The following is a 24,115-nucleotide window of genomic DNA, read 5'->3' on the forward strand; positions in this document are numbered from 1 at the left end:
TGAGGGACTTATAATATCTACTTAATATAAGTCCGTTGCTCCATTTCAAATTTAGGAAGATATTTGAAAATAGTCTCCCCTCCCATATTAATGCATAGATTTGAGATGTTATACACAGAAATTACATATCAGGTATGATTAATAGTAATAAAAACAATGAAACCTTTCTCCAAGTAGATATTTAATGCCGGGTACTTAAAGGATATGTTGGAGTTGGGGGGGGGGTCATCTTTGTAGGATTCTGTATTCTCGTTTATTACTTTTAATTCAACAATGCTTTTATTTTTGGCTTTATCTGCCTCGAGTTAGAATGTTCTAGCTTCTTCTAGCTTTACTTTATAATTAAAATATGATAATGAAACTTTTATCAACTTGTGAAGTCGAGTTATTTTGTTTTGATTTAGATTTGAAGAACTCATTTAAAAACTGGTTAAGAGTAATACAGTTTGGGTTAAGTATTAAGTTAAGACTAGTTAAAAATAATGCATATTACAGAGAAAAGACTGTGTTTTTCTGAGTTTAAATAATAGTGGAAGTTTTAATTTGGAAAATTCTCGTTTTCATGGGTGACTTTTTTTGTTTTAAATATAAGAAAAGGGAAAACAGTATTGGCTAATAATAGCATATTTGACAGAGCTACTTCTGTATCGAGCCATTTAGTTTACAGTTTGGAATATTAAACAAGAATAGAGTTTCTTGAGACAAGTCTATTAAAAGAATGACAGACCAAAGAAAATGAGAACAAATGCGGTTTCAAATTAAAGATAGACCAAAGAAAATGCTATTTCAAAGTAAAGCATGACAGACCGACTCATTGTTAATATTGAACCTCAATTTTTACAATTTTATATCCTAACAATTTGCATAAAAACAACAACTGAGAGGTGAAGTGGCTAAGTGGTTAATGACACAACCCGACAACCTGAATGTGCTGAGTTCGAATCCAGTTTGTCCCTAGAAACACTTTTACTTAGGGATGTTGTCAACTTCATGTGGTTCCTCCCATAAGTACCTGCTGTCTTTCTCTTAAGAATTCCAACTCAAAAGATATTAGAACAACGAATGTCAACAATAAAATCATCACATACAAAATGAATGATGAACAAGTAAATATAAACTCATAATTTCTGTGATGCTGTCTATTTTGCAATATAAATTAGTAACGATTTTTATAATCTAACACGGATATCTGACGTTGCCTAGGGTTGAATTGTGATCAATGAATGTCCCATACTTTGAATACTTTTGTTATTGAAATCGGTGAAATTGCCCATTTTTTAAATGGGCTATCGATTCTGGGACCCACAGAGAGGAAGCTCAACATACACCCTCACAGTGACTTTATAGTCTACATTTAACTGAAGAGAACCTACGGTGGGTTTATAAAATTATTTTACATGACTTGCATCAATGTTTAAAATAATTTGATATGACTTGCATCAATGTTTAAAATTATTTTATATGACTTGCATCAATGTTTCAAATTATTTTATATGACTTGCATCAATGTTTAAAATTTTTTTATATGACTTGCATCAATGTTTCAAATTATTTTAACTGACTTGCATCAATGTTCAAAATAATTTTATGTGACTTGCATCAATGTTTGAAATTATTTTATATGACTTGCATCAATGTTTAAAATTATTTTATATGACTTGAACCAATGTTGACAATTATTTTATATGACTTGCATCAATGTTTAAAATTATTTTATATGACTTGCATCAATGTTTAAAATTATTTTATATGACTTGCATCAATGTGTAAAATTGTTTTATATGACTTGCATCAATGTTTAAAATTATTTTATATGACTTGCATCAATTTCTAAAATTATTTTATATGACTTGCATCAATGTTGAAAATTATTTTATATGACTTGCATCAATGTTGAAAATTATTTTATATGACTTGCATCAATGTTTAAAATTATTTTATATGACTTGCATCAATGTTTAAAATTATTTGATATGACTTGCATCAATGTTGAAAATTATTTTATATGACTTGCATCAATGTTTAAAATTATTTTATATGACTTGCATCAATGTTTCAAATTTTTTTATATGAGTGCATCAATGTTTAAAATGATTTTATATGACTTGCATCAATGTTGAAAATTATTTTATATGACTTGCATCAATGTTTAAAATTATTTTATATGACTTGCATCAATGTTTGAAATTATTTGATATGACTTACATGAATGTTTGAAATTATTTTATATGACTTGCATCAATGTTTAAAATTATTTCATATGACTTGCATCAATGTTTGAAATTATTTTATATGACTTTCATCAATGTGTAAAATTATTTTATATGACTTGCATCAATGTTTGAAATTATTTTATATGACTTACATGAATGTTTGAAATTATTTTATATGACTTACATCAATGTTTGAAATTATTTTATATGACTTGCATCAATGTTGAAAATTATTTTATATGACTTGCATCAATGTTTAAAATTATTTTATATGACTTGCATCAATGTTTAAAATTATTTTATATGACTTGCATTAATGTTCAAAATTATTTTATATGACTTACATCAATGTTTAAAATTATTTTATATGACTTGCATCAATGTTTAAAATTATTTTATATGACTTGCATCAACGTTGAAAATTATTTTATATGACTTGCATCAATGTTGAAAATTATTTTATATGACTTGCATCAATGTTTAAAATTATTTTATATGACTTGCATCAATGTTTCAAATTATTTTATATGACTTGCATCAATGTTTAAAATTATTTTATATGACTTGCATCAATGTTTAAAATTATTTTATATGACTTGCATCAATGTTTAAAATTATTTTATGTAACTTGCATCAATGTGTCAAATTATTTTATATGACTTTCATAAATGTTTTAAATTATTTTATATGCCATGCATCAATGGGTAAGATTATTTTATATGACTTGATATGATATGTTTGAAATTATTTGATATGACTTACATCAATGTTTGAAATTATTTTATATGACTTGCATCAATGTTGAAAATTATTTTATATGACTTGCATCAATGTTTAAAATTATTTTATATGACTTGCATCAATGTTGAAAATTATTTTATATGACTTGCATCAATGTTTAAAATTATTTTATATGACTTGCATCAATGTGTAAAATTATTTTATATGACTTGCATCAATGTTTAAAATTATTTTATATGACTTGCATTAATGTTCAAAATTATTTTATATGACTTGCATCAATGTTTAAAATTATTTTATATGACTTGCATCAATGTTTAAAATTATTTTATATGACTTGCATCAATGTTGAAAATTATTTTATATGACTTGCATCAATGTTGAAAATTATTTTATATGACTTGCATCAATGTTGAAAATTATTTTATATGACTTGCATCAATGTTGAAAATTATTTTATATGACTTGCATCAATGTTGAAAATTATTTTATATGACTTGCATCAATGTTGAAAATTATTTTATATGACTTGCATCAATGTTGAAAATTATTTTATATGACTTGCATTAATGTTCAAAATTATTTTATATGACTTGCATCAATGTTTAAAATGATTTTACATGACTTGCATCAATATTCAGAATTATTTTATATGACTTGCATCAATGTGCAAAATTTTTTTTTATAACTTGCATCAATGTGCAAAATTATTTGATAAGACTTGCATCAATTCTTAAAAGTATTTTATATGACTCGCATCAATTCTTAAAAATTTTTTATATGACTACATCAATGTTTTAAATTATTTTATATGACCTGCATCAATTCTTAAAATTATTTTTGAGGACTTGCATCAATATTCAAAATAGTTTTATATGACTTGCATCAATGTTTAAAATTATTTTATATGACTGCACCAATGCGAAACATTATTTTATATGACTTGCAGCAATGTTCAAAACAATTTTCTATGACTTGAACCAATGTTCGAAATTATTTTATATGACTTGCATCAATGTTTAAAATATTTTAAATGATTTGCATCAATGTTGAAAATTATTTTATGTGACTTGCATCAATGTTTAAAATTATTTTATATGACTTGCAACAATGTTCAAAACTATTTTATATGCCTTGCACCAATTATTAAAATTATTTCATATTACTTGCATCAATGTTGAAAATATTTTAAATTACTTGCATCAATGTTTAAAATTATTTTATAGGACTTGAATCAATGTTTAAAATTATTTTATATGACTTGCATCAATGTTTAAAATTATTTAATATGACTAGCATCAATGTTTTAAATTATTTTATAAAAATTACTTGATATGACTTGCATCAATGTTTAAAATTATTTTATATTACTTGCATCAATGTGTAAAATTATTTGATATGACTTGCATCAATGTTCAAAATTATTTTATATGACTTGCATCAGTGTTAAAAATTACTTGATATGACTTCCATCAATGTGTAAAATTATTTCATATGACTTGCATCAATGTTTTAAATTTTTGTATATGACTTGCATCAATGTTCAAAATTATTTTATATAACTTGCATCAATACTTAAAATAATTTTATATGACTTGCATCAATGTTTCATATTATTTTATATGACTTGCATCAATGTTCAAAATTATTTTATATGACTTGCATCAATGTTTCAAATTATTTTTGATGACTTGCATCAATGTTCAAAATAATTTTATATGACTTGCATCAATGTTCAAAATTATTTTATATGACTTGCATCAAGGTTTAAAATTATTTTATATGACTTGCATCAAGGTTTAAAATTATTTTATATGACTTGCATCAATGTTTAAAATTATTTTATATGACTTGCATAAATGTTCAAAATTATTTTATATGACTTGCATCAATGTTTAAAATTATTTTATATGACTTGCATCAATGTTTAAAATTATTTTATATGACTTGCATTAATGTTTAAAATTATTTTATATGACTTTCATCAATGTTTGAAATTATTTTATATGACTTGCATTAATTTTTAAAATAATTTTATATGACTTGCATTAATGTTTAAAATTATTTTATATGACTTGCATCAATGTTTGAAATTATTTTATATGACTTGCATGAAGGTTTAAAATTATTTTATATGACTTGCATCAATGTTGAAAATTATTTTATATGATATACATGAATGTTTGAAATTATTTTATATGACTTACATCAATGTTTGAAATTATTTTATATGACTTTCATCAATGTTCAAAATTATTTTATATGACTTGCATTAATGTGTAAAATTATTTTATATGACTTGCATCAATGTTTGAAATTATTTTATATGACTTACATGAATGTTTGAAATTATTTTATATGACTTGCATGAATGTTTGAAATTATTTTATATGACTTACATGAATGTTTGAAATTATTTTATATGATTTTCATCAATGTTCAAAATAATTTTATATGACTTGCATCAATGTGTAAAATTATTTTATATGACTTGCATCAATGTTTGAAATTATTTTATATGACTTGCATCAATGTTTGAAATTATTTTATATGACTTACATGAATGTTTGAAATTATTTTATATGACTTACATGAATGTTTGAAATTATTTTATATGATTTTCATCAATGTTCAAAATAATTTTATATGACTTGCATCAATGTGTAAAATTATTTTTTATGACTTGCATCAATGTTTAAAATTATTTTATATGACTTGCACCAATGCGAAATATTATTTTATATGACTTGCACCACCAATGCGAAATATTATTTTATATGACTTGCAGCAATGTTCAAAACTATTTTCTCTGACTTTAACCAATGTTCGAAATTATTTTATATGAATTGCATCTATGTTTAAAATATTTTAAATGACTTGCATCAATGTTTAAAATTATTTTATATGACTTGCATCATGGTTCAAAATTTTTTTATATGACTTCCATTAATGTGCAAAATTATTTTATATGACTCTCATCAATATTCAAAATTATTTTATATGACTTTCATCAATGTTTAAAATTATTTTATATGACTTGCATCAATGTTTTAACTTATTTTATATGACTTGCATGAACGTTTAAAATTATTTTTTGCATCAATGTTTTAAATGATTTTATATGGCTTGCATCAACGTTTAAAATTATTTTTTATGACTTGCATCAACGTTTAAAATTATTTTATATTACTTGCAACAATGTTTAAAATTATTTTTTATGACTTGCATCAACGTTTAAAATTGTTTTATATGACTTGCATCAATGTTCAAAATTGTTTTATATGACTTGCATCAACGTTTAAAATTGTTTTATATTTCTTGCATCGATGTTCAAAATTGTTTTATATGACTTGCAGCAATGTTCAAAACTATTTTCTATGACTTGAACCAATGTTCGAAATTATTTTATATGACTTGCATCAATGTTTAAAATATTTTAAATGATTTGCATCAATGTTGAAAATTATTTTATGTGACTTGCATCAATGTTTAAAATTATTTTATATGACTTGCAACAATGTTCAAAACTATTTTATATGCCTTGCACCAATTATTAAAATTATTTCATATTACTTGCATCAATGTTGAAAATATTTTAAATTACTTGCATCAATGTTTAAAATTATTTTATAGGACTTGAATCAATGTTTAAAATTATTTTATATGACTTGCATCAATGTTTAAAATTATTTAATATGACTAGCATCAATGTTTTAAATTATTTTATAAAAATTACTTGATATGACTTGCATCAATGTTTAAAATTATTTTATATTACTTGCATCAATGTTTCAAATTATTTGATATGACTTGCATCAATGTTCAAAATTATTTTATATGACTTGCATCAGTGTTAAAAATTACTTGATATGACTTCCATCAATGTGTAAAATTATTTCATATGACTTGCATCAATGTTTTAAATTTTTGTATATGACTTGCATCAATGTTCAAAATTATTTTATATAACTTGCATCAATACTTAAAATAATTTTATATGACTTGCATCAATGTTTCATATTATTTTATATGACTTGCATCAATGTTCAAAATTATTTTATATGACTTGCATCAATGTTTCAAATTATTTTTGATGACTTGCATCAATGTTCAAAATAATTTTATATGACTTGCATCAATGTTCAAAATTATTTTATATGACTTGCATCAAGGTTTAAAATTATTTTATATGACTTGCATCAAGGTTTAAAATTATTTTATATGACTTGCATCAATGTTTGAAATTATTTTATATGACTTGCATCAATGTTCAAAATTATTTTATATGACTTGCATCAATGTTTAAAATTATTTTATATGACTTGCATCAATGTTTAAAATTATTTTATATGACTTGCATTAATGTTTCAAATTATTTTATATGACTTTCATCAATGTTTGAAATTATTTTATATGACTTGCATTAATGTTTAAAATAATTTTATATGACTTGCATTAATGTTTAAAATTATTTTATATGACTTGCATCAATGTTTGAAATTATTTTATATGACTTGCATGAAGGTTAAAAATTATTTTATATGACTTGCATCAATGTTGAAAATTATTTTATATGACTTACATGAATGTTTGAAATTATTTTATATGACTTGCATCAAGGTTTAAAATTATTTTATATGACTTGCATCAATGTTTGAAATTATTTGATATGACTTACATGAATGTGTAAAATTATTTTATATGACTTGCATCAATGTTTGAAATTATTTTATATGACTTACATGAATGTTTGAAATTATTTTATATGACTTGCATCAATGTTTAACATTATTTTATATGACTTGCATCAATGTTCAAAATTATTTTATATGACTTGCATCAATGTTTAAAATTATTTTATATGACTTGCATCAATGTTTAAAATTATTTTATATGACTTGCATTAATGTTTAAAATGATTTTATATGACTTTCATCAATGTTTGAAATTATTTTATATGACTTGCATTAATGTTTAAAATAATTTTATATGACTTGCATTAATGTTTAAAATTATTTTATATGACTTGCATCAATGTTTGAAATTATTTTATATGACTTGCATGAAGGTTTAAAATTATTTTATATGACTTGCATCAATGTTGAAAATTATTTTATATGACTTACATGAATGTTTGAAATTATTTTATATGACTTGCATGAAGGTTTAAAATTATTTTATATGACTTGCATCAATGTTGAAAATTATTTTATATGACTTACATGAATGTTTGAAATTATTTTATATGACTTACATCAATGTTTGAAATTATTTTATATGACTTTCATCAATGTTCAAAATAATTTTATATGACTTGCATTAATGTGTAAAATTATTTTATATGACTTGCATCAATGTTTGAAATTATTTTATATGACTTACATGAATGTTTGAAATTATTTTATATGACTTGCATGAATGTTTTAAATTATTTTATATGACTTACATGAATGTTTGAAATTATTTTATATGATTTTCATCAATGTTCAAAATAATTTTATATGACTTGCATCAATGTGTAAAATTATTTTATATGACTTGCATCAATGTTTGAAATTATTTTATATGACTTGCATCAATGTTTGAAATTATTTTATATGACTTACATGAATGTTTGAAATTATTTTATATGACTTACATGAATGTTTGAAATTATTTTATATGATTTTCATCAATGTTCAAAATAATTTTATATGACTTGCATCAATGTGTAAAATTATTTTATATGACTTGCATCAATGTGTAAAATTATTTTATATGACTTGCACCAATGCGAAATATTATTTTATATGACTTGCACCACCAATGCGAAATATTATTTTATATGACTTGCAGCAATGTTCAAAACTATTTTCTCTGACTTTAACCAATGTTCGAAATTATTTTATATGAATTGCATCTATGTTTAAAATATTTTAAATGACTTGCATCAATGTTTAAAATTATTTTATATGACTTGCATCATGGTTCAAAATTTTTTTATATGACTTCCATTAATGTGCAAAATTATTTTATATGACTCTCATCAATATTCAAAATTATTTTATATGACTTTCATCAATGTTTAAAATTATTTTATATGACTTGCATCAATGTTTTAACTTATTTTATATGACTTGCATGAACGTTTAAAATTATTTTTTGCATCAATGTTTTAAATGATTTTATATGGCTTGCATCAACGTTTAAAATTATTTTTTATGACTTGCATCAACGTTTAAAATTATTTTATATTACTAGCAACAATGTTTAAAATTATTTTTTATGACTTGCATCAACGTTTAAAATTGTTTTATATGACTTGCATCAATGTTCAAAATTGTTTTATATGACTTGCATCAACGTTTAAAATTGTTTTATATTTCTTGCATCAATGTTCAAAATTGTTTTATATGACTTGCAGCAATGTTTAAAATTATTTTATATGACTTGCAACAATGTTCAAAATTGTTTTATATGACTTGCATCAATGTTTAAAATTGTTTTATATTACTTGCATCAATGTTCAAAATTGTTTTATATTACTTGCAACAATGTTTAAAATTATTTTATATGACTTGCAACAATGTTCAAAATTGTTTTATATGACTTACATCAATGTTGAAAATTGTTTTATATTTCTTGCAACAATGTTTAAAATTATTTTATATTACTTGCAACAATGTTTAAAATTGTTTTATATGACTTGCATCAATGTTTAAAATTGTTTTATATTACTTGCAACAATGTTTAAAATTATTTTATATGACTTGCATCAATGTTCAAAATTGTTTTATATGACTTGCATCAATGTTTAAAATTATTTTATATGACTTGCAACAATGTTTAAAATTATTTTATATGACTTGCATCAATGTTCAAAATTGTTTTATATGACTTGCATCAATGTTTAAAATTATTTTATATGACTTGCAACAATGTTCATAATTATTTTATATGACTTGCATCAATGTTTAAAATTGTTTTATATGACTTGCATCAATGTTTAAAATTATTTTATATGACTTGCATCAATGTTCAAAATTGTTTTATATTACTTGCATCAATGTTCAAAATGCAAAAGTCATGGTTCATTTTTGCTCTATACAGAAACACTCCTTTTGAACATACCTCTATATTACAAAGGAGTCGCTGTTTGTTTTATATGCCGGGTCTTTCTGCTTGGGCAGTGATAAAACTACGAAAATTCATTTGTGATGTTAGGTTGTATCTGAGTTTTAACTTCGGTCAAAATCTGACATTCCTTCTTTAATAGGATTTTTTGCAATTATTGATTTTTGACACTTATCGGAGGCATTCTAATACAAAACCTTTAAAAAAAGAGATACATAAATAAATTTGTGTGAAATTTGCAAAAAGATATTTAAAAAATTCGGCCCAGTCATTTCAGAGTTCATAGGGAATTAACTCTCTCACACACAGAGACAAAGAGTCTTATATATATATAGGTATCTATTTTTAAAAATAAAATTAATATCTCCATTTCATTTATGGGAAAATATAAAATGTTTTAACCTTTGCAAAGGAAAAAATTGAGAATGTTATCTTAAGATTTTTTTTGTATTCATAGAAAATAACTAATATTTCTTATACATGTTATACATATTTTCTTACACATGTTATATAGTTAAACTAGATTTAAAAAAAAAAAGCGTCATTGGAAGCCATCTGTTCAAATTATAATTTTTAAGATGAAAAAGATATATTTATACACAAATACAAAAATTTATTCTCTACTCACCACAAAAAAATAAATAAATAAATAAATAAAAAGTAAATGGAACTATTTTCTCTTACAAACCCAAAAACGTTTTTCAGAATAAATTTAAGAAATTTGAAAAAAAAAAAAAGAAGCCACTTTTTAGTTATTGTTCAATTCTTTTAATACATAATTTAGCATAAAATTTAAATAAAAACTTTAAAAAATGACATGAATAGAATATTCTACCCTCAAGATGTTTTTTTATGTCTTCAATTTTATTAAATTTTATTACTGCATTCATTTTAGATTTAATTTACTCCAAAAATAATTGATGTTGTTTTTCAGCTTCTGCTCAAACAAGACATTACCATTGAAATGCAAGTGCTGCTGTGATAAGGGTCAGATTTATAAATAAGGAACGGAGCAGCATACGTCAAATATTTGCATGTCAGTACAGTCTGGGGATACAAAGAGACATATCAACGATGTTACTTTTGAAATTATGACTGGACAAATTAAAATATCATATTTAAGTGTATTTTACGACTGGTAAAAGCCCCTCCCCCCACTCTTCAATGTTACTAGATGCGACGAATGCTTCAATTTGACTGATCGATTAGTCAGCATTATTATGCTATTAAACTTGCTAATTGACACGTTAACATATATGTTTATGGAATATTGACCACATATTATTTGGTAGAAGACTACTTTTTATCCGGATGGAGGAAGAGCAAAAAAGCTCTATTGTTCTTCCAATGAGTTATATTTGCATCAATGAACACCTTGACTACAAATAACTAATAATGGAGTCATGCAGTAAGTACGGCCATTCGCAGACAATATTTAGCTGATAACTAATTACTTTGGCAGATCAAGATGAATTTTTTTCAAACTGTAGATATAGACTTTTCCGCTTGTAAAATGAAAATATAAACAACTCTGGATTTTGTATGGCTGCAGAATCCAACGCTAGTGCTAGAATATGTATTCTTGGTAATCTGATCAGTAATTGTTTTTATAAACTTTATCATTTACTAGGTATGCCCAGTAAAATTAATGATTGGATCTTTATGACATGTATGTATGTATGTATGTAATGAATTCTTACTTTTCTTTTGTCATCTCTAAGGTGAGTCCTGAACTGTCAGTTTGGTTTTCTGAAAATGGAAAACAAAATTTGATTAACTTATTTCAAGATATTAGTAGTCACATTTACTTTTACTTAAAATATCCTAATAGTTTTAAAAAATGGGGAATTGGACAACAAAAACAGGTAGTATTGTATTATAACAACCAAATAAATGGACCATAAAGAAAAGATGATAGAATTGAAATTGTAAATATATTTTTGCAAATAAAGAACATCGAAACATAGGGCTAACATTAAGTACGGTTGCTCATAGTGTGAAGATGATATCGTGGTGACTAGAACTAGTTTAAGAGAATAAACCAAAAGGATGACACACGACCCCAATTTAGCTTTGCACCACAGTTTTTGTATAAATTTTTTGTGAAATCCTTTTGTGAAATTTATTGCATTGTAATTATTGTAATTATTATGCATAAATGAATATAACCAACTCCTAGATCCTCCGAATGATGCCAAGCTGAATCAAATCTGGTAAGGTAACTGGGCAATATGAGTTCAGACTTTAAGAACACTTTATACAATAGATTCTTCCCTCAGCTGCTGCCGTGTCTTTGTGTTTCCAGCTGTGGATCTTAAATTACTTTCAAATTTTATAAACCTCAGCTAAGCATGCAAACTGTATAAGTATCTTGAAGAAGAAATTATCTGCATATGTTTTGAGTATTAGTGATTCATAAAGTCACCGTTGTCAGAATAAGTTCCTATCAGTTGTGGATGTTCTAAAGCAAATCGTTCAAAATGTGTGGACTTAATTATTCAAATCAGTTTTACAGTTTTATTAATACAAGTTTATTTTTTTACTCTTAATAAACATTTTCATGTATCTGAACCCATGATTAGATTGAAATGAAAAGCAACTTTTGTATTTTTAGGGCTTTTGTTTAATGTGTTTACAGATCAGTTTCTGACCATGCAGCGTAATCCTTGGCCAAAACAAAAAGACTCAGAATTTGTAAATACTAATTCTTAAACTTCTCTTTGCCAATTTTTTCCGATATTTTGCAATTTGCACACGTTCTTGTAATGTAAAGAAAAAGTTTGTGAATAATTTCAAGTCCTTCATCTTTTTGTAATTAGAATGAATGTCAGAATTTTCAAAATAAATTTATAAATATACGAAAATATTTCACTAAAAAGAAACTCATGTTGGCTCAGAGATGGATTTTGTATATTTTCTGTACACAAATTATCCCCTCTAGAAAAAAAACATTATAGCTACAAAAGCACAGATGTCACATATAAATTCAGTATGGTCACAACCTGAGGTGTAGATTTTGCAGATATCATCAGTCGATTTTATTCATTATCATAAATTCCTAGAATAATTCTTAGGAGAGTCACTTTTCCAAACAAGTTATATTTACAGTTAGTAGCACGATATTTACTCACTCTTTTTCTTTCTACCTCTCCTCAAAACCGAGAAGTTTTATACATTTGTCACATTTTTACACATCCGTGTTTACTTCTTTTCTGTACAGTTGACATTCGTTTACTTGCTGTTTTTATGTAAAATACGAACTCTCCCTTAACAATTCACTGTTAAGTTCTGGCCAGTTTGATTAGTTGTTCACACACATTTGCCAGATTAAGGGAATATCAGACTATGGGAATTTCAAACAATGATAAAATGCTTAGAACCGAACAAGATGGCGTTCACAAAAACAATAACTTTGACTCTAACGAATGATACACACTAGCATATAATCTTCCATGCTTGATAAAGGAATCAGACATCTGAAATTACATTAAAAAAAAAAAAATTATTTTCCGTCTTTTTTTCTTATTATTGTAATCATCATAATTGTCACCACCATAATTGTCATCGTCATCATCGTTGTCATCGTCATCATCGTTGTCATCGTCGATGGTGGTTCTTGGAAATTTGATGCAAACTTATTAACTTCTAAAAACATAAACACTATAGCATTTCACATTATTATGTCATGGAAGGGGCGGTAGTTGAGAACTTCCATTCTTTATTCTAACAAAATTTCCAAATTTCAAAAAATAAATGTCCTATTTTGGTCAGCAAAATTGTTTCACATATGCTACAAATAACATATTGTTCTCCGTATGTATGTATGTATGTATGTATGTATGTATGTATGTTACACTGTATGCATGTATGTATGTATGTATGTATGTTATGCCGTATGTATGTATGTTACGTCGTATGTATGTATGTATGTTATGCCGGATGTATGTATGTATGTTATGCTGTATGTATGTATGTATGTTATGCCGTATGTATGTATGTGTCAAGTCATGTCATATGCTACTGGTACCATGTAACCCAGTACTACCTGCCTCATGGTCGGGTCACCGGCGACTAAACTGGTTCCCCCACTAGACGTGTTTGGTGAGGAGGGTGGCTAGTCTCCCTGAAGGATTAAAAACAAGACCTTCCAAAGGGCGAATGAACCCTTTTTCGGGGTCAACGGCCAACTAGCACCATGTGTGTTTGTGTATTGGGGTGGAGAGGGTTCCCGTAAGCCGTGGTGAAGGCAAACTTTCTAGGAGAAGCAAATCTCTGATTTCAAAAACCATAAAGCGGGAGACCAGTACCCGCATTAAGCTGGTCTGCAGTTTAACTTGTTGCTGGCTATCTTGCTCTTGCTTGTTGCTGGATCTCAACATTTTGAACTGAGAGAGAGACTTAGCTGTTGTACAAAGCTAAGACTCTGTAACATCACCTATGTATAGATATTCCATCAGGCATTTGTCTATAAAAATGGTCCTGTGGCGATGGAAAAGTTGTGACGCATGGAGGCTTGAAATGCTGAAAACATGTAATAATTGATCTCAATGACCGTCTTCAGTATCATGCCTACTTGAGCGTGTGAATTCACCAGTAGGACTAAGGAAAAAAAAAGTCATTTTTGGGCTCATGGATATTAAGTGTCTGAGGGAGTGGCACTCGTCTGACAAGACGTTGCAATCATCATGTATGTATGTATGTATGTTACGCCATATGTATGTATGTATGTTATGCCGTATATATGTATGTATGTTACGCCGTATGTATGTATGTTATGCCGTATATATGTATGTATGTATATTACGCCGTATGTATGTATGTTACGCCATATGTATGTATGTTACGCCGTATGTATGTATATGTACGCCGTTTTTTTTTATACATTTATTGAATTAAAATAAAACATTTTTAATTCTAACAGCAAAAAAATAGAAGTTCTTTTTATACATTTATTGAATTAAAATATAACATTTTGAATTCTAATAGCAAGAAAATAGAAGTTTTTTTTTTATCTATTAACGTATCTGAGTTACACAAAACAAATGAAATTTGTTAAAACGTATGACTTTTTAAATTTATAAGTAATTTGGACTGGCATTATTGGAATGCATGTGACATTTGAGAAAACTTTTTTGTTCAAATTTTCAATTATGAAAACAGTGCATGACAATTGAAGACAGGCAATTTCGATTCAGAGCAATCTAATCATGTCTGACATTGTTGGTCATGATAGATAATGACAGACAATGACCCAGGAAGCCACTGTCTATGGGTAAATGCAAGTAACCACCTCAAAATACCAATAACATCATTGAAGACAGAGAATATTATTTTAGAGCAGTTCGATGGAGGCTGATACTGGTCATGGCATCCAGTGAATGCCGGAAATCGACACTGATAGTTGTAAAGGCAGTCAGTGTCCATCAGCAAATGCAAATAACCACCTCAAAACAGCAGTAACTACCAGTAACTACCAGTTCCCGAAATGATAGCCGGTGGTTTCTACTAACTGTCACTGCCAGATAAGGCCTAACAGTGGAAGCTAGATAGTTTAATTTTTGGCCATGGCTGCCAATGTCTGCTATTTTTTCAGGGCTGACTTAATTTGTTTTCAGGCAGGGGTGGTCCTTTATCGAATCTGTTCTGGCTCTGTGTCATACTGGGAAACGCCGGTAAATGGGACCTACTAGTTTTGAATAAAATTAAGATTTACATATAAAATCCAAACAATGTATATTTCATAAAAGTAAGCAGAATCTTTGAAATCTTTTCTTGATTAAAATTGTCACATTTTAATTAACCGTCGTTGCTTTTGGTTTTGTTAGAAAATAACATGGTTAAAAGTTAAATTATTTATTATCAATCTGTCTATCTTTCTATTCAGTGATATTGTTAAATAGTTTATATTGGGAGTTATTTATTGTTTATAGAATAAAGTGTAGCAATGGGTTTTAGTTGAGGATGTTTACATAAATTAGCTAGGTTAAAAAACCAAAATGACCTCGGGCAGGCATACATGGAAAGGTCGCATGTTGAGATACATGTGCTTTTTGAATGATAACTTAATGGAACTGAGGTCAAGAAGTCGGGAAGTTTAGTCAGTCGAAGAGTTTGAGTTTGGTCACAGAAGTGAATAGATGTGCTTCAAGCTGTAAAGAATAAGCATGTAGACACGAAATGCAGATTCCTGTGAAGACCATTTGAGACAGCTGAAATAAATTTATATTTTAAAATATAAAGTGTTGTTTTGTGGTTTCACAAAAGAAGGAAGAACAGAGGTCTCAGTTGGTTATGGTGTTGGTCGTTTCATGTTTCATCATGGAGCTCAACAGTGAAGATAGAAGAACTTTTGGAGAAAGAAAAGGTTATGAAGCATATATTATTCTTTTAAAAAAAATGATCCCTTTACATAAATATGAATTGTAATATATACCCATGTGATAACTCTCTGATACAACATGACTCAGTTTATAAACTGAGTTATGTCGTATCATATGCTCTGGCTAAACAATAATACATACAATTTAGACATTTATAACGGGTGCCGTTATGAGAACAATATCTCTCACCCACATACAATATATAACTGTTTTGGTGCTGATCCACCTCACAATGTAACAGTTTGAATCTTCAAGTGCTTTTATAAGTTTATCCAAAAAAGTAAAAATAATAATTTGTCATAAACAATGCCAGTGATGGCTTCATTGTTTGTGTAATGAATTAAAAAACATAAGGTTTTTCTGGTGTGTTGGACCAGCCAAAATTAAATATTCAAATAAATACATCTATATAAAAAATTTTAAACTCACATTAAACAATGGCTACCAAATGGCTGTGTATAATCTGAGTAATAAGGAGTTGATGTTAAGCTTAAAACATAAAATAAAATACAAAAATTCTAAGAAATGCAAAATACTTACTTGGGGGAAGAAATTTGTCCACATTTTTATAATGAATCTGCATCACCAAATATTGGACATCAGTATCTCCACCCACTTTAAATCCAACACCTTCAATTGAAAAAGAATATAGATTATAGCAATCCATGTAGGTAAGAGTGTTTATGGTAATCTGAAAAACGGATGGAGACAGGTGTATGGAAGGAAAGACAACTAAAAAGGCTAAAATTATTAAAATTGAATACATTTTTAAATTATGGTACTTAAAGAAAACAAGACAAAACCTTAGAGTTCAGGAAGAGGCATTTGGGAATGGAACTATAGTTACCATCTAACCATAGAATGACTGTAAGTACATCAACTTAAAAATGAAAATATTATTTTCATCATAATCCCTTTTTTGATCAATACACTTAATTTATTGTTCAAAATTAATAAAGCAGCAACAGTTTAATGGATATAACCATTGACTATGGGATCGACTCAGCTCATTCCAAATCCAGTCTGATATGTTATATTTAATTGGGAAGTATAAAGACTCCCCTTTTCCAACAATTCCCTCACTTTTTATCTGTGCTTAAAATTTAACAAAAATTTCATGAGGAAAGTTTCTTTCCTAACACTGTCCGTTTATGGAATACAATACCATGGGACTGCTACCTAGCTGACTAACATGGTCGTTTTCAAGTCGAATGTAAATAAGTTCTTATTGAGCAGTCCTCTTATAATTAAACTCTATCAAATTTCCACCATTACTGATCATCACTCATTAACCCTTTTCCTCGAGTGGCTTTTGTGCCTTATTAAACGGTAACCCTTAAGTAAAAAAAAACTATGGCAAAAAATGAAAGACGTGTTTCATGTGAACTTCTTCAGAAAGTGATGCAATTTTGTTTAAAAAACAAACTAAACATCTTGTAAAAAAGAAGTAAGAATTTGATGAAAGTGTCAGAATTAGAAGTTGGAATGAAAACTTTTTATTTCAGATCCAAAACTCACCTTCCAATCTTGCTTTATTAGGCAACTTTTCAGTTTGATTCTGGTTTATTTCTTTATCTTTCTCAAGGTATATTAAATACTATCTGTAAAACAAGTTGTCATTTTACTCATAGATGGGACAAAAAGTTCATAACTTTCTACAGTGTCTAAGTAAATAATTTAACTCAGCTGCATTCTATGTTAATGTTTGTGTATATGTTTTTTATACATGTACTCATATCAAATTTCAGTCTGAGGAGTTCAGTTAACCTTGTCTTGCTTCACGACAACATTATTGTGTGGTTGGCTGACATTGATTCCATTCAGTGTAATTATTTGTTAGTTTTGCAAGTGTAGGTGATTCATAGACACACGTAGGATATATGAAAGCTTAGTTCATAAGACAAAGCTGATCAAGTTGCACATGTTACAGCTCAATCCAAGCAACAAAGGAGCTCAACACCCACTGAACTTTTAGTACATTAGTTTTTGTTCAAAATAAAATGTACCAAACACACTCTTTATCCCTAACATCTCTTAAAACATTTCATAAAATATTTAAAAAAATGGATATAAGTCACTATCTGTCAAATACTGTGGCAGGGGTGGGGGACAGATTAGGGTTTTGTAAAATAGAATTTCCATAAAGCTTTGTATGGTGATACTAGCAATTCATTATACTTAATTAGCATAATAATAAAAAGTATATATATATATATATATATATATATATATATATATATATATATATATATATATATATAGCATGGGTGCCCGGGGTTGCCCGGGTATTTAGAGATGTATGTTGAGCAAAAACAAATTTTTTAAAAAAGTGGTCAATTTTTTAAACTTTAACCCCTATTATAACCCCTCAAAATTTATTGTTTTGGGGTCAAATTAAGTTATTAAGTTAGATCCATGTCCAATGAACCTATATCTAAAATTTCAGGTGTTTAGACCGAAAATTGTCGGAGGAGTTTGGTAGAGTTCTCAAAGGTCAAATCGTTGAACTTTGACCCCTTAATCGCCAAATTTCTGTCCGAAAACCAATCACATCGATTTTTCCAAATCTCAGTACCCTGCATATCAAATTTCGAGTCTGTAGACTTAAAATTGAGAGAGTTATTGCGTAGGGAAATGTACACACACAGACACACAGATACACAGATACACACACACACACAGACACTTTCACTTTTATAGATATACAACATGGGTGCCTGGCGTTGCCCGGGTGTGAGGTGAATGCTGAGCAAAAATAAAAAACAAAAATACGGTCAATTCTTTTAAACTTTGACCCCTATTATGACCCCTTAACATTTATTGTTTAGGGCTCTAATCAAGTTATTAAGTTAGATCCATGTGTAAGGAACCTATATCTAAGATTTCAAGTATTTAGACCTTAAATTGGCGGAGGAGTTTGGTAGAGTTCTCAAAGGTCAAATCGCTGAACTTTGACCCTTTAACAGCCAAATTTCTGTCCGAAAACCGATCCCAAAGATTTTCCCAAATCTCAGTACACTATATATCAAATTTTGTGTCTGTAGACTTAAAATTGACGGAGTTATTGTGTAGGGAAATGTACACAGACAGACACACAGACAGATTCACAGACACGTTCACTTTTATAGATATACTAGCATGGGTGCCCGGCGTTGCCCGGGTATTTGGAGATGTATGTTGAGCAAAAAAAAAAAAAAAAAGTGGTCAATTTTTTAAACTTTGACCCCTATTATTACCCCTTAGAATTTATTGTTTTGGGCTCAAATTAAGTTATTAAGTAAGATCCATGTCCAATGAACCTGTATCTAAAATTTCAAGTTTTTAAACCGAAAATTATTAGAAGAGTTTGGTAGAGTTCTCAAAGGTTTGACCCCTTAATCGACAAATTTCTGGCCGAAAACCGATCACATCGATTTTTCCAAATCTCGGTTCTCTGTATATCAAATTTCGAGTCTGTAGACTGAGATTGAGAGAGTTATTGCGTAGGGAAATGTACACACACAGACACATGGATACACAGATACAAACACAGACAGACAGACACTTTCACTTTTATATATATATATATAATTTTGGTTTTATCGAGCTTTTACATCTGGTTGGGATTACTTTATAAATATTAACTCTTCAATATTTATAACTGGCATTTCAGCCAATGCTAGTATATCTATAAAAGTGAAAGTGTGTGTGTGTGTGTGTGTGTGTGTGTGTGTGTGTGTGTCTGTCTGTCTGTCTGTCTACATTTTTTGACACAATAACTCTGTCAATTTTCAGTCTACAGACTCGAAATTTTATATAAAGGGTATGGAGATTTGGGAAAATCTTTGTAATCCATTTTCGGCTAGAAATTTGGCTATTAAGGGGTCAAAGTTCAACGATTTGACCTTTGAGAACTCTACCAAACTCCTCCGACAATTTTGGGTATAAACAATTGAAATTTTAGATATAGGTTCCTTGGACATGGATCTAACTTAATAACTTGATTTGAGCCCAAAACTATAAATGTTAAGGGGTCATTATAGGAGTCAAAGTAAAAAAAAAAAAAAGACCTATGCGGTCTACCAAATTAATCAGACAATTTCTGATCTAAACATTTGAAATTTTACATAAAGGGTATTCAGAGATAGGGCAAGCTTTTTAATTGGTTTGGGTCGAAAATTTGAGCTACAAATATATAAATGTATGTATGTATGTTTGCATGTCTGCCTAAAACTTTCGACAGAGGCGACGACTTTTCACAAGATCAGAATTGTTTTGAAGCTCGATCCTTCAGACAACAAATACCGAAAAATTGGCTAAAAACATTAATTTCATCACCCTCAACTTTGCACTTTTCTACAGGGAGGGGTTGATTGTCTAGCCTTAATTTAAACCTACGACACTTCCGGTTTGGTGGAGGTCGTAACAGTAAAGACGCCACGTTTTCCCTTGTTCTTTTCTTCCTTTGCGATAGGGGTTCGGGCCTGCCTTCCTACTACAATTTTTTTTTTTTTTTTTTGCTCCAAACACCCAGGCAACGCTAGTGAAATATAAAAGCAACAACTCATAAAATACGAAACACGAGTAGATATTGTGAATTTGAAAAACTTGCCCAACAAGAACAGACAATTAAATTTAAGATTAATTGAAAGTATGTGCAATGCATCACACAGGTATAAAATAATGGAACAACTATAAATAGGAAATATGTTTGTAAATATATGCCTTGATTTTATACAACAATGAGAATTAACTAGCAGGACCTGTGAAAATTCCACAGTAGACTCTTTCATATGTAATATATTGATGTGGATGTTCAGTATAAATGGAGACACCTTGATATTATTGCAGCTTTTTTGTTAAAACTGCAAAAGTATTTATCTAAGTTAGCAGGGTAGTCCGATGTAGCCTGGTAATAAAATATGCTTAAATATGATATTCTAATTTATGCAGATTTCGTATATATTATTATAGAGACAATCTTCTTATATATTATAAAGTTATGATTTCAAAAATGAAAAAAATATATTCATATGACTTGGGTGCATCAGCTTGAATCGAAACTAAAACCAAAATTCATGAAGAATTCTTGGTAAAATTACTTATAAAAAAAAATAGATGCCTTGAGAGCCATCAGCTATCACCGAAACCAAAACTTATGAAGAATTCTTAGTAAAAATTATTTATTTAAAAAAATGGAAGGTCATAACAATTAAATGACAATCAGTCGGAAGAAAAAGATGTAAGCGTGACACACAAAATAACACACATGCTATCGTATTGATATATAGATACGAAAATACGACCAGTATAAAAGTAAACAAATATTCACCAATAATTATATAAGTAAACAAATATTCACCAATAATTATAAAAGTAAACAAATATTCACCAATAATTATAAAAGTAAACAAATATTCACCAATAATTATAAAAGTAAACAAATATTCACCAATAATTATAAAAGTAAACAACTATTCACCAATAATTATAAAAGTAAACAAATATTCACCAATAATTATAAAAGTAAACAAATATTCACCAATAATTATAAAAGTAAACAAATATTCACCAATAATTATAAAAGTAAACAACTATTCACCAATAATTATAAAAGTAAACAAATATTCACCAATAATTATAAAAGTAAACAAATATTCACCAATAATTATAAAAGTAAACAACTATTCACCAATAATTATAAAAGTAAACAAATATTCACCAATAATTATAAAAGTAAACAAATATTCACCAATAATTATAAAAGTAAACAAATATTCACCAATAATTATAAAAGTAAACAAATATTCACCAATAATTATAAAAGTAAACAAATATTCACCAATAATTATAAAAGTAAACAACTATTCACCAATAATTATAAAAGTAAACAAATATTCACCAATAATTATAAAAGTAAACAAATATTCACCAATAATTATAAAAGTAAACAAATATTCACCAATAATTATAAAAGTAAACAAATATTCACCAATAATTATAAAAGTAAACAAATATTCACCAATAATTATAAAAGTAAACAAATATTCACCAATAATTATAAAAGCAAACAAATATTCACCAATAATTATAAAAGTAAACAACTATTCACCAATAATTATATAAGTAAACAAATATTCACCAATAATTATAAAAGTAAACAAATATTCACCAATAATTATAAAAGTAAACAAATATTCACCAATAATCATAAAAGTAAACAAATATTCACCAATAATTATAAAAATAAACAAATATTCACCAATAATTATAAAAGTAAACAAATATTCACCAATAATTATAAAAGTAAACAAATATTCACCAATAATTATAAAAGTAAACAAATATTCACCAATAATTATAAAAGTAAACAAATATTCACCAATAATTATAAAAGTAAACAAATATTCACCAATAATTATATATTAAAAAAAAACACTAAAAAAGCAAGTACTGTAAAAGAAAACACAAAATAAAAAAGGAAAAATGTCCAGCATTTGGAAAGTTGAACAACTTTCTTAAAAAATAATCATTTCCAGGTGGATGCAAATTCAAACAGAAAATCATTGAAATAATTGAAGGGAACAAACCATTATGGAAGTTGTTCATTAAAAACTAAGAATATCTTAGTGAAGAACGTATTTAATTTAAAAAATTAAAAATTGAATTTATTTCTATTCAACAAAGCCATTTTGCTGTTTTACAGTTGTCTGCAAAAAAAAGGGTCATCAAGCAGTTTTTATTACCTGACCTCATATTATAAATGTTATTTTAAACTTTTCTTTTGGGGCAAAAAATTGTAAATATAATTATATATTTGAAATTATTTCAGATCAGCAATATATCTCTATACAAGCAATGCCAGACGAATACCACATACATATAAATATCTTTACCTTTTGGAAGTTCAAGATTAGGTGCTTCCATTGCCCATGCATACAAAATGGATAATGAAGATTTACATGTTGGACCTGCAGAATATTGAGTATCTTTCACTGCCATTTCTCCACAATTCCTTAAAAAAGATTAAAGTTTCAAATAAAAATTTTCAATTATAGCAATTATAATCATTTTATTAACGAAAAGAGGACCATGTGTTAATTTGGCACCTCGATTATCAGAGGAGGTAAAAGGAATAGGTTTAGCATAACACTGAATCCGAAGTCACTCAAACATGTCACACTTTCCAAAGTAAAAGCAAACAAAAAACATATTTTAGGCCACTAGGACCGAGTGAATCCATATAAATACAAAACAAGACGATTAGGTATAAGTTATATAATATATAACAAAAAACTTTTAGAGCAAGGAACATTTTCCCAGAGCTGAGAAAACCCATAATACTTTGGTGAATTCAAAATACAATATCATTAGAACTTTTTTGCACATTTTTTTCAAAGGATGAAAAATGAAATTATCCATCCAAATCATTTTTATTAGAATATCAGTAAAATGTGCTATTTGTTTTTGTTTTCAGTGAGCTAAAGAAAAATTGGTGCTAGGAAAGTTTCAAAACATGAGAATGATTAAAAAGGTATAACTCGAAAGGGCAGAAGTGATGAAAGGAGAAAGAGAGAGTTCTAGGGAAAAGCAAAAATCATTAATGGAAACAGATGTATAAACGATATAAGATAATTCATAGGAAGAATTATAACTATTTGCTTCTCTCTCTTTTTCTCTCTTTCTCTG

At 27.4% G+C, this 24,115-nt stretch overlaps 1 protein-coding gene across 1 annotated transcript in view; it reads right to left on the reverse strand.

The window, feature by feature from the left end:
• Window positions 1-24,115, reverse strand: part of LOC145276847 (putative peptidylglycine alpha-hydroxylating monooxygenase 1) — a 132,127-nt gene that overhangs the window by 45,578 nt on the left and 62,434 nt on the right. Inside the window, exons 5-7 of the mRNA XM_080128210.1 lie at window positions 23,323-23,441; window positions 16,988-17,077; window positions 11,768-11,816 (exon numbers count right to left, since the gene is read on the reverse strand). Coding sequence (XP_079984336.1) covers window positions 11,768-11,816; window positions 16,988-17,077; window positions 23,323-23,441 — 258 coding nt within the window. The remainder of the gene's footprint in view (window positions 1-11,767; window positions 11,817-16,987; window positions 17,078-23,322; window positions 23,442-24,115) is intronic.

Source organism: Euprymna scolopes, chromosome 5 (assembly GCF_053919585.1).
Source record: "Euprymna scolopes isolate OS-2025 chromosome 5, ASM5391958v1, whole genome shotgun sequence".
In the NCBI taxonomy this organism is placed as follows: Eukaryota; Metazoa; Mollusca; class Cephalopoda; order Sepiida; family Sepiolidae; genus Euprymna; species Euprymna scolopes.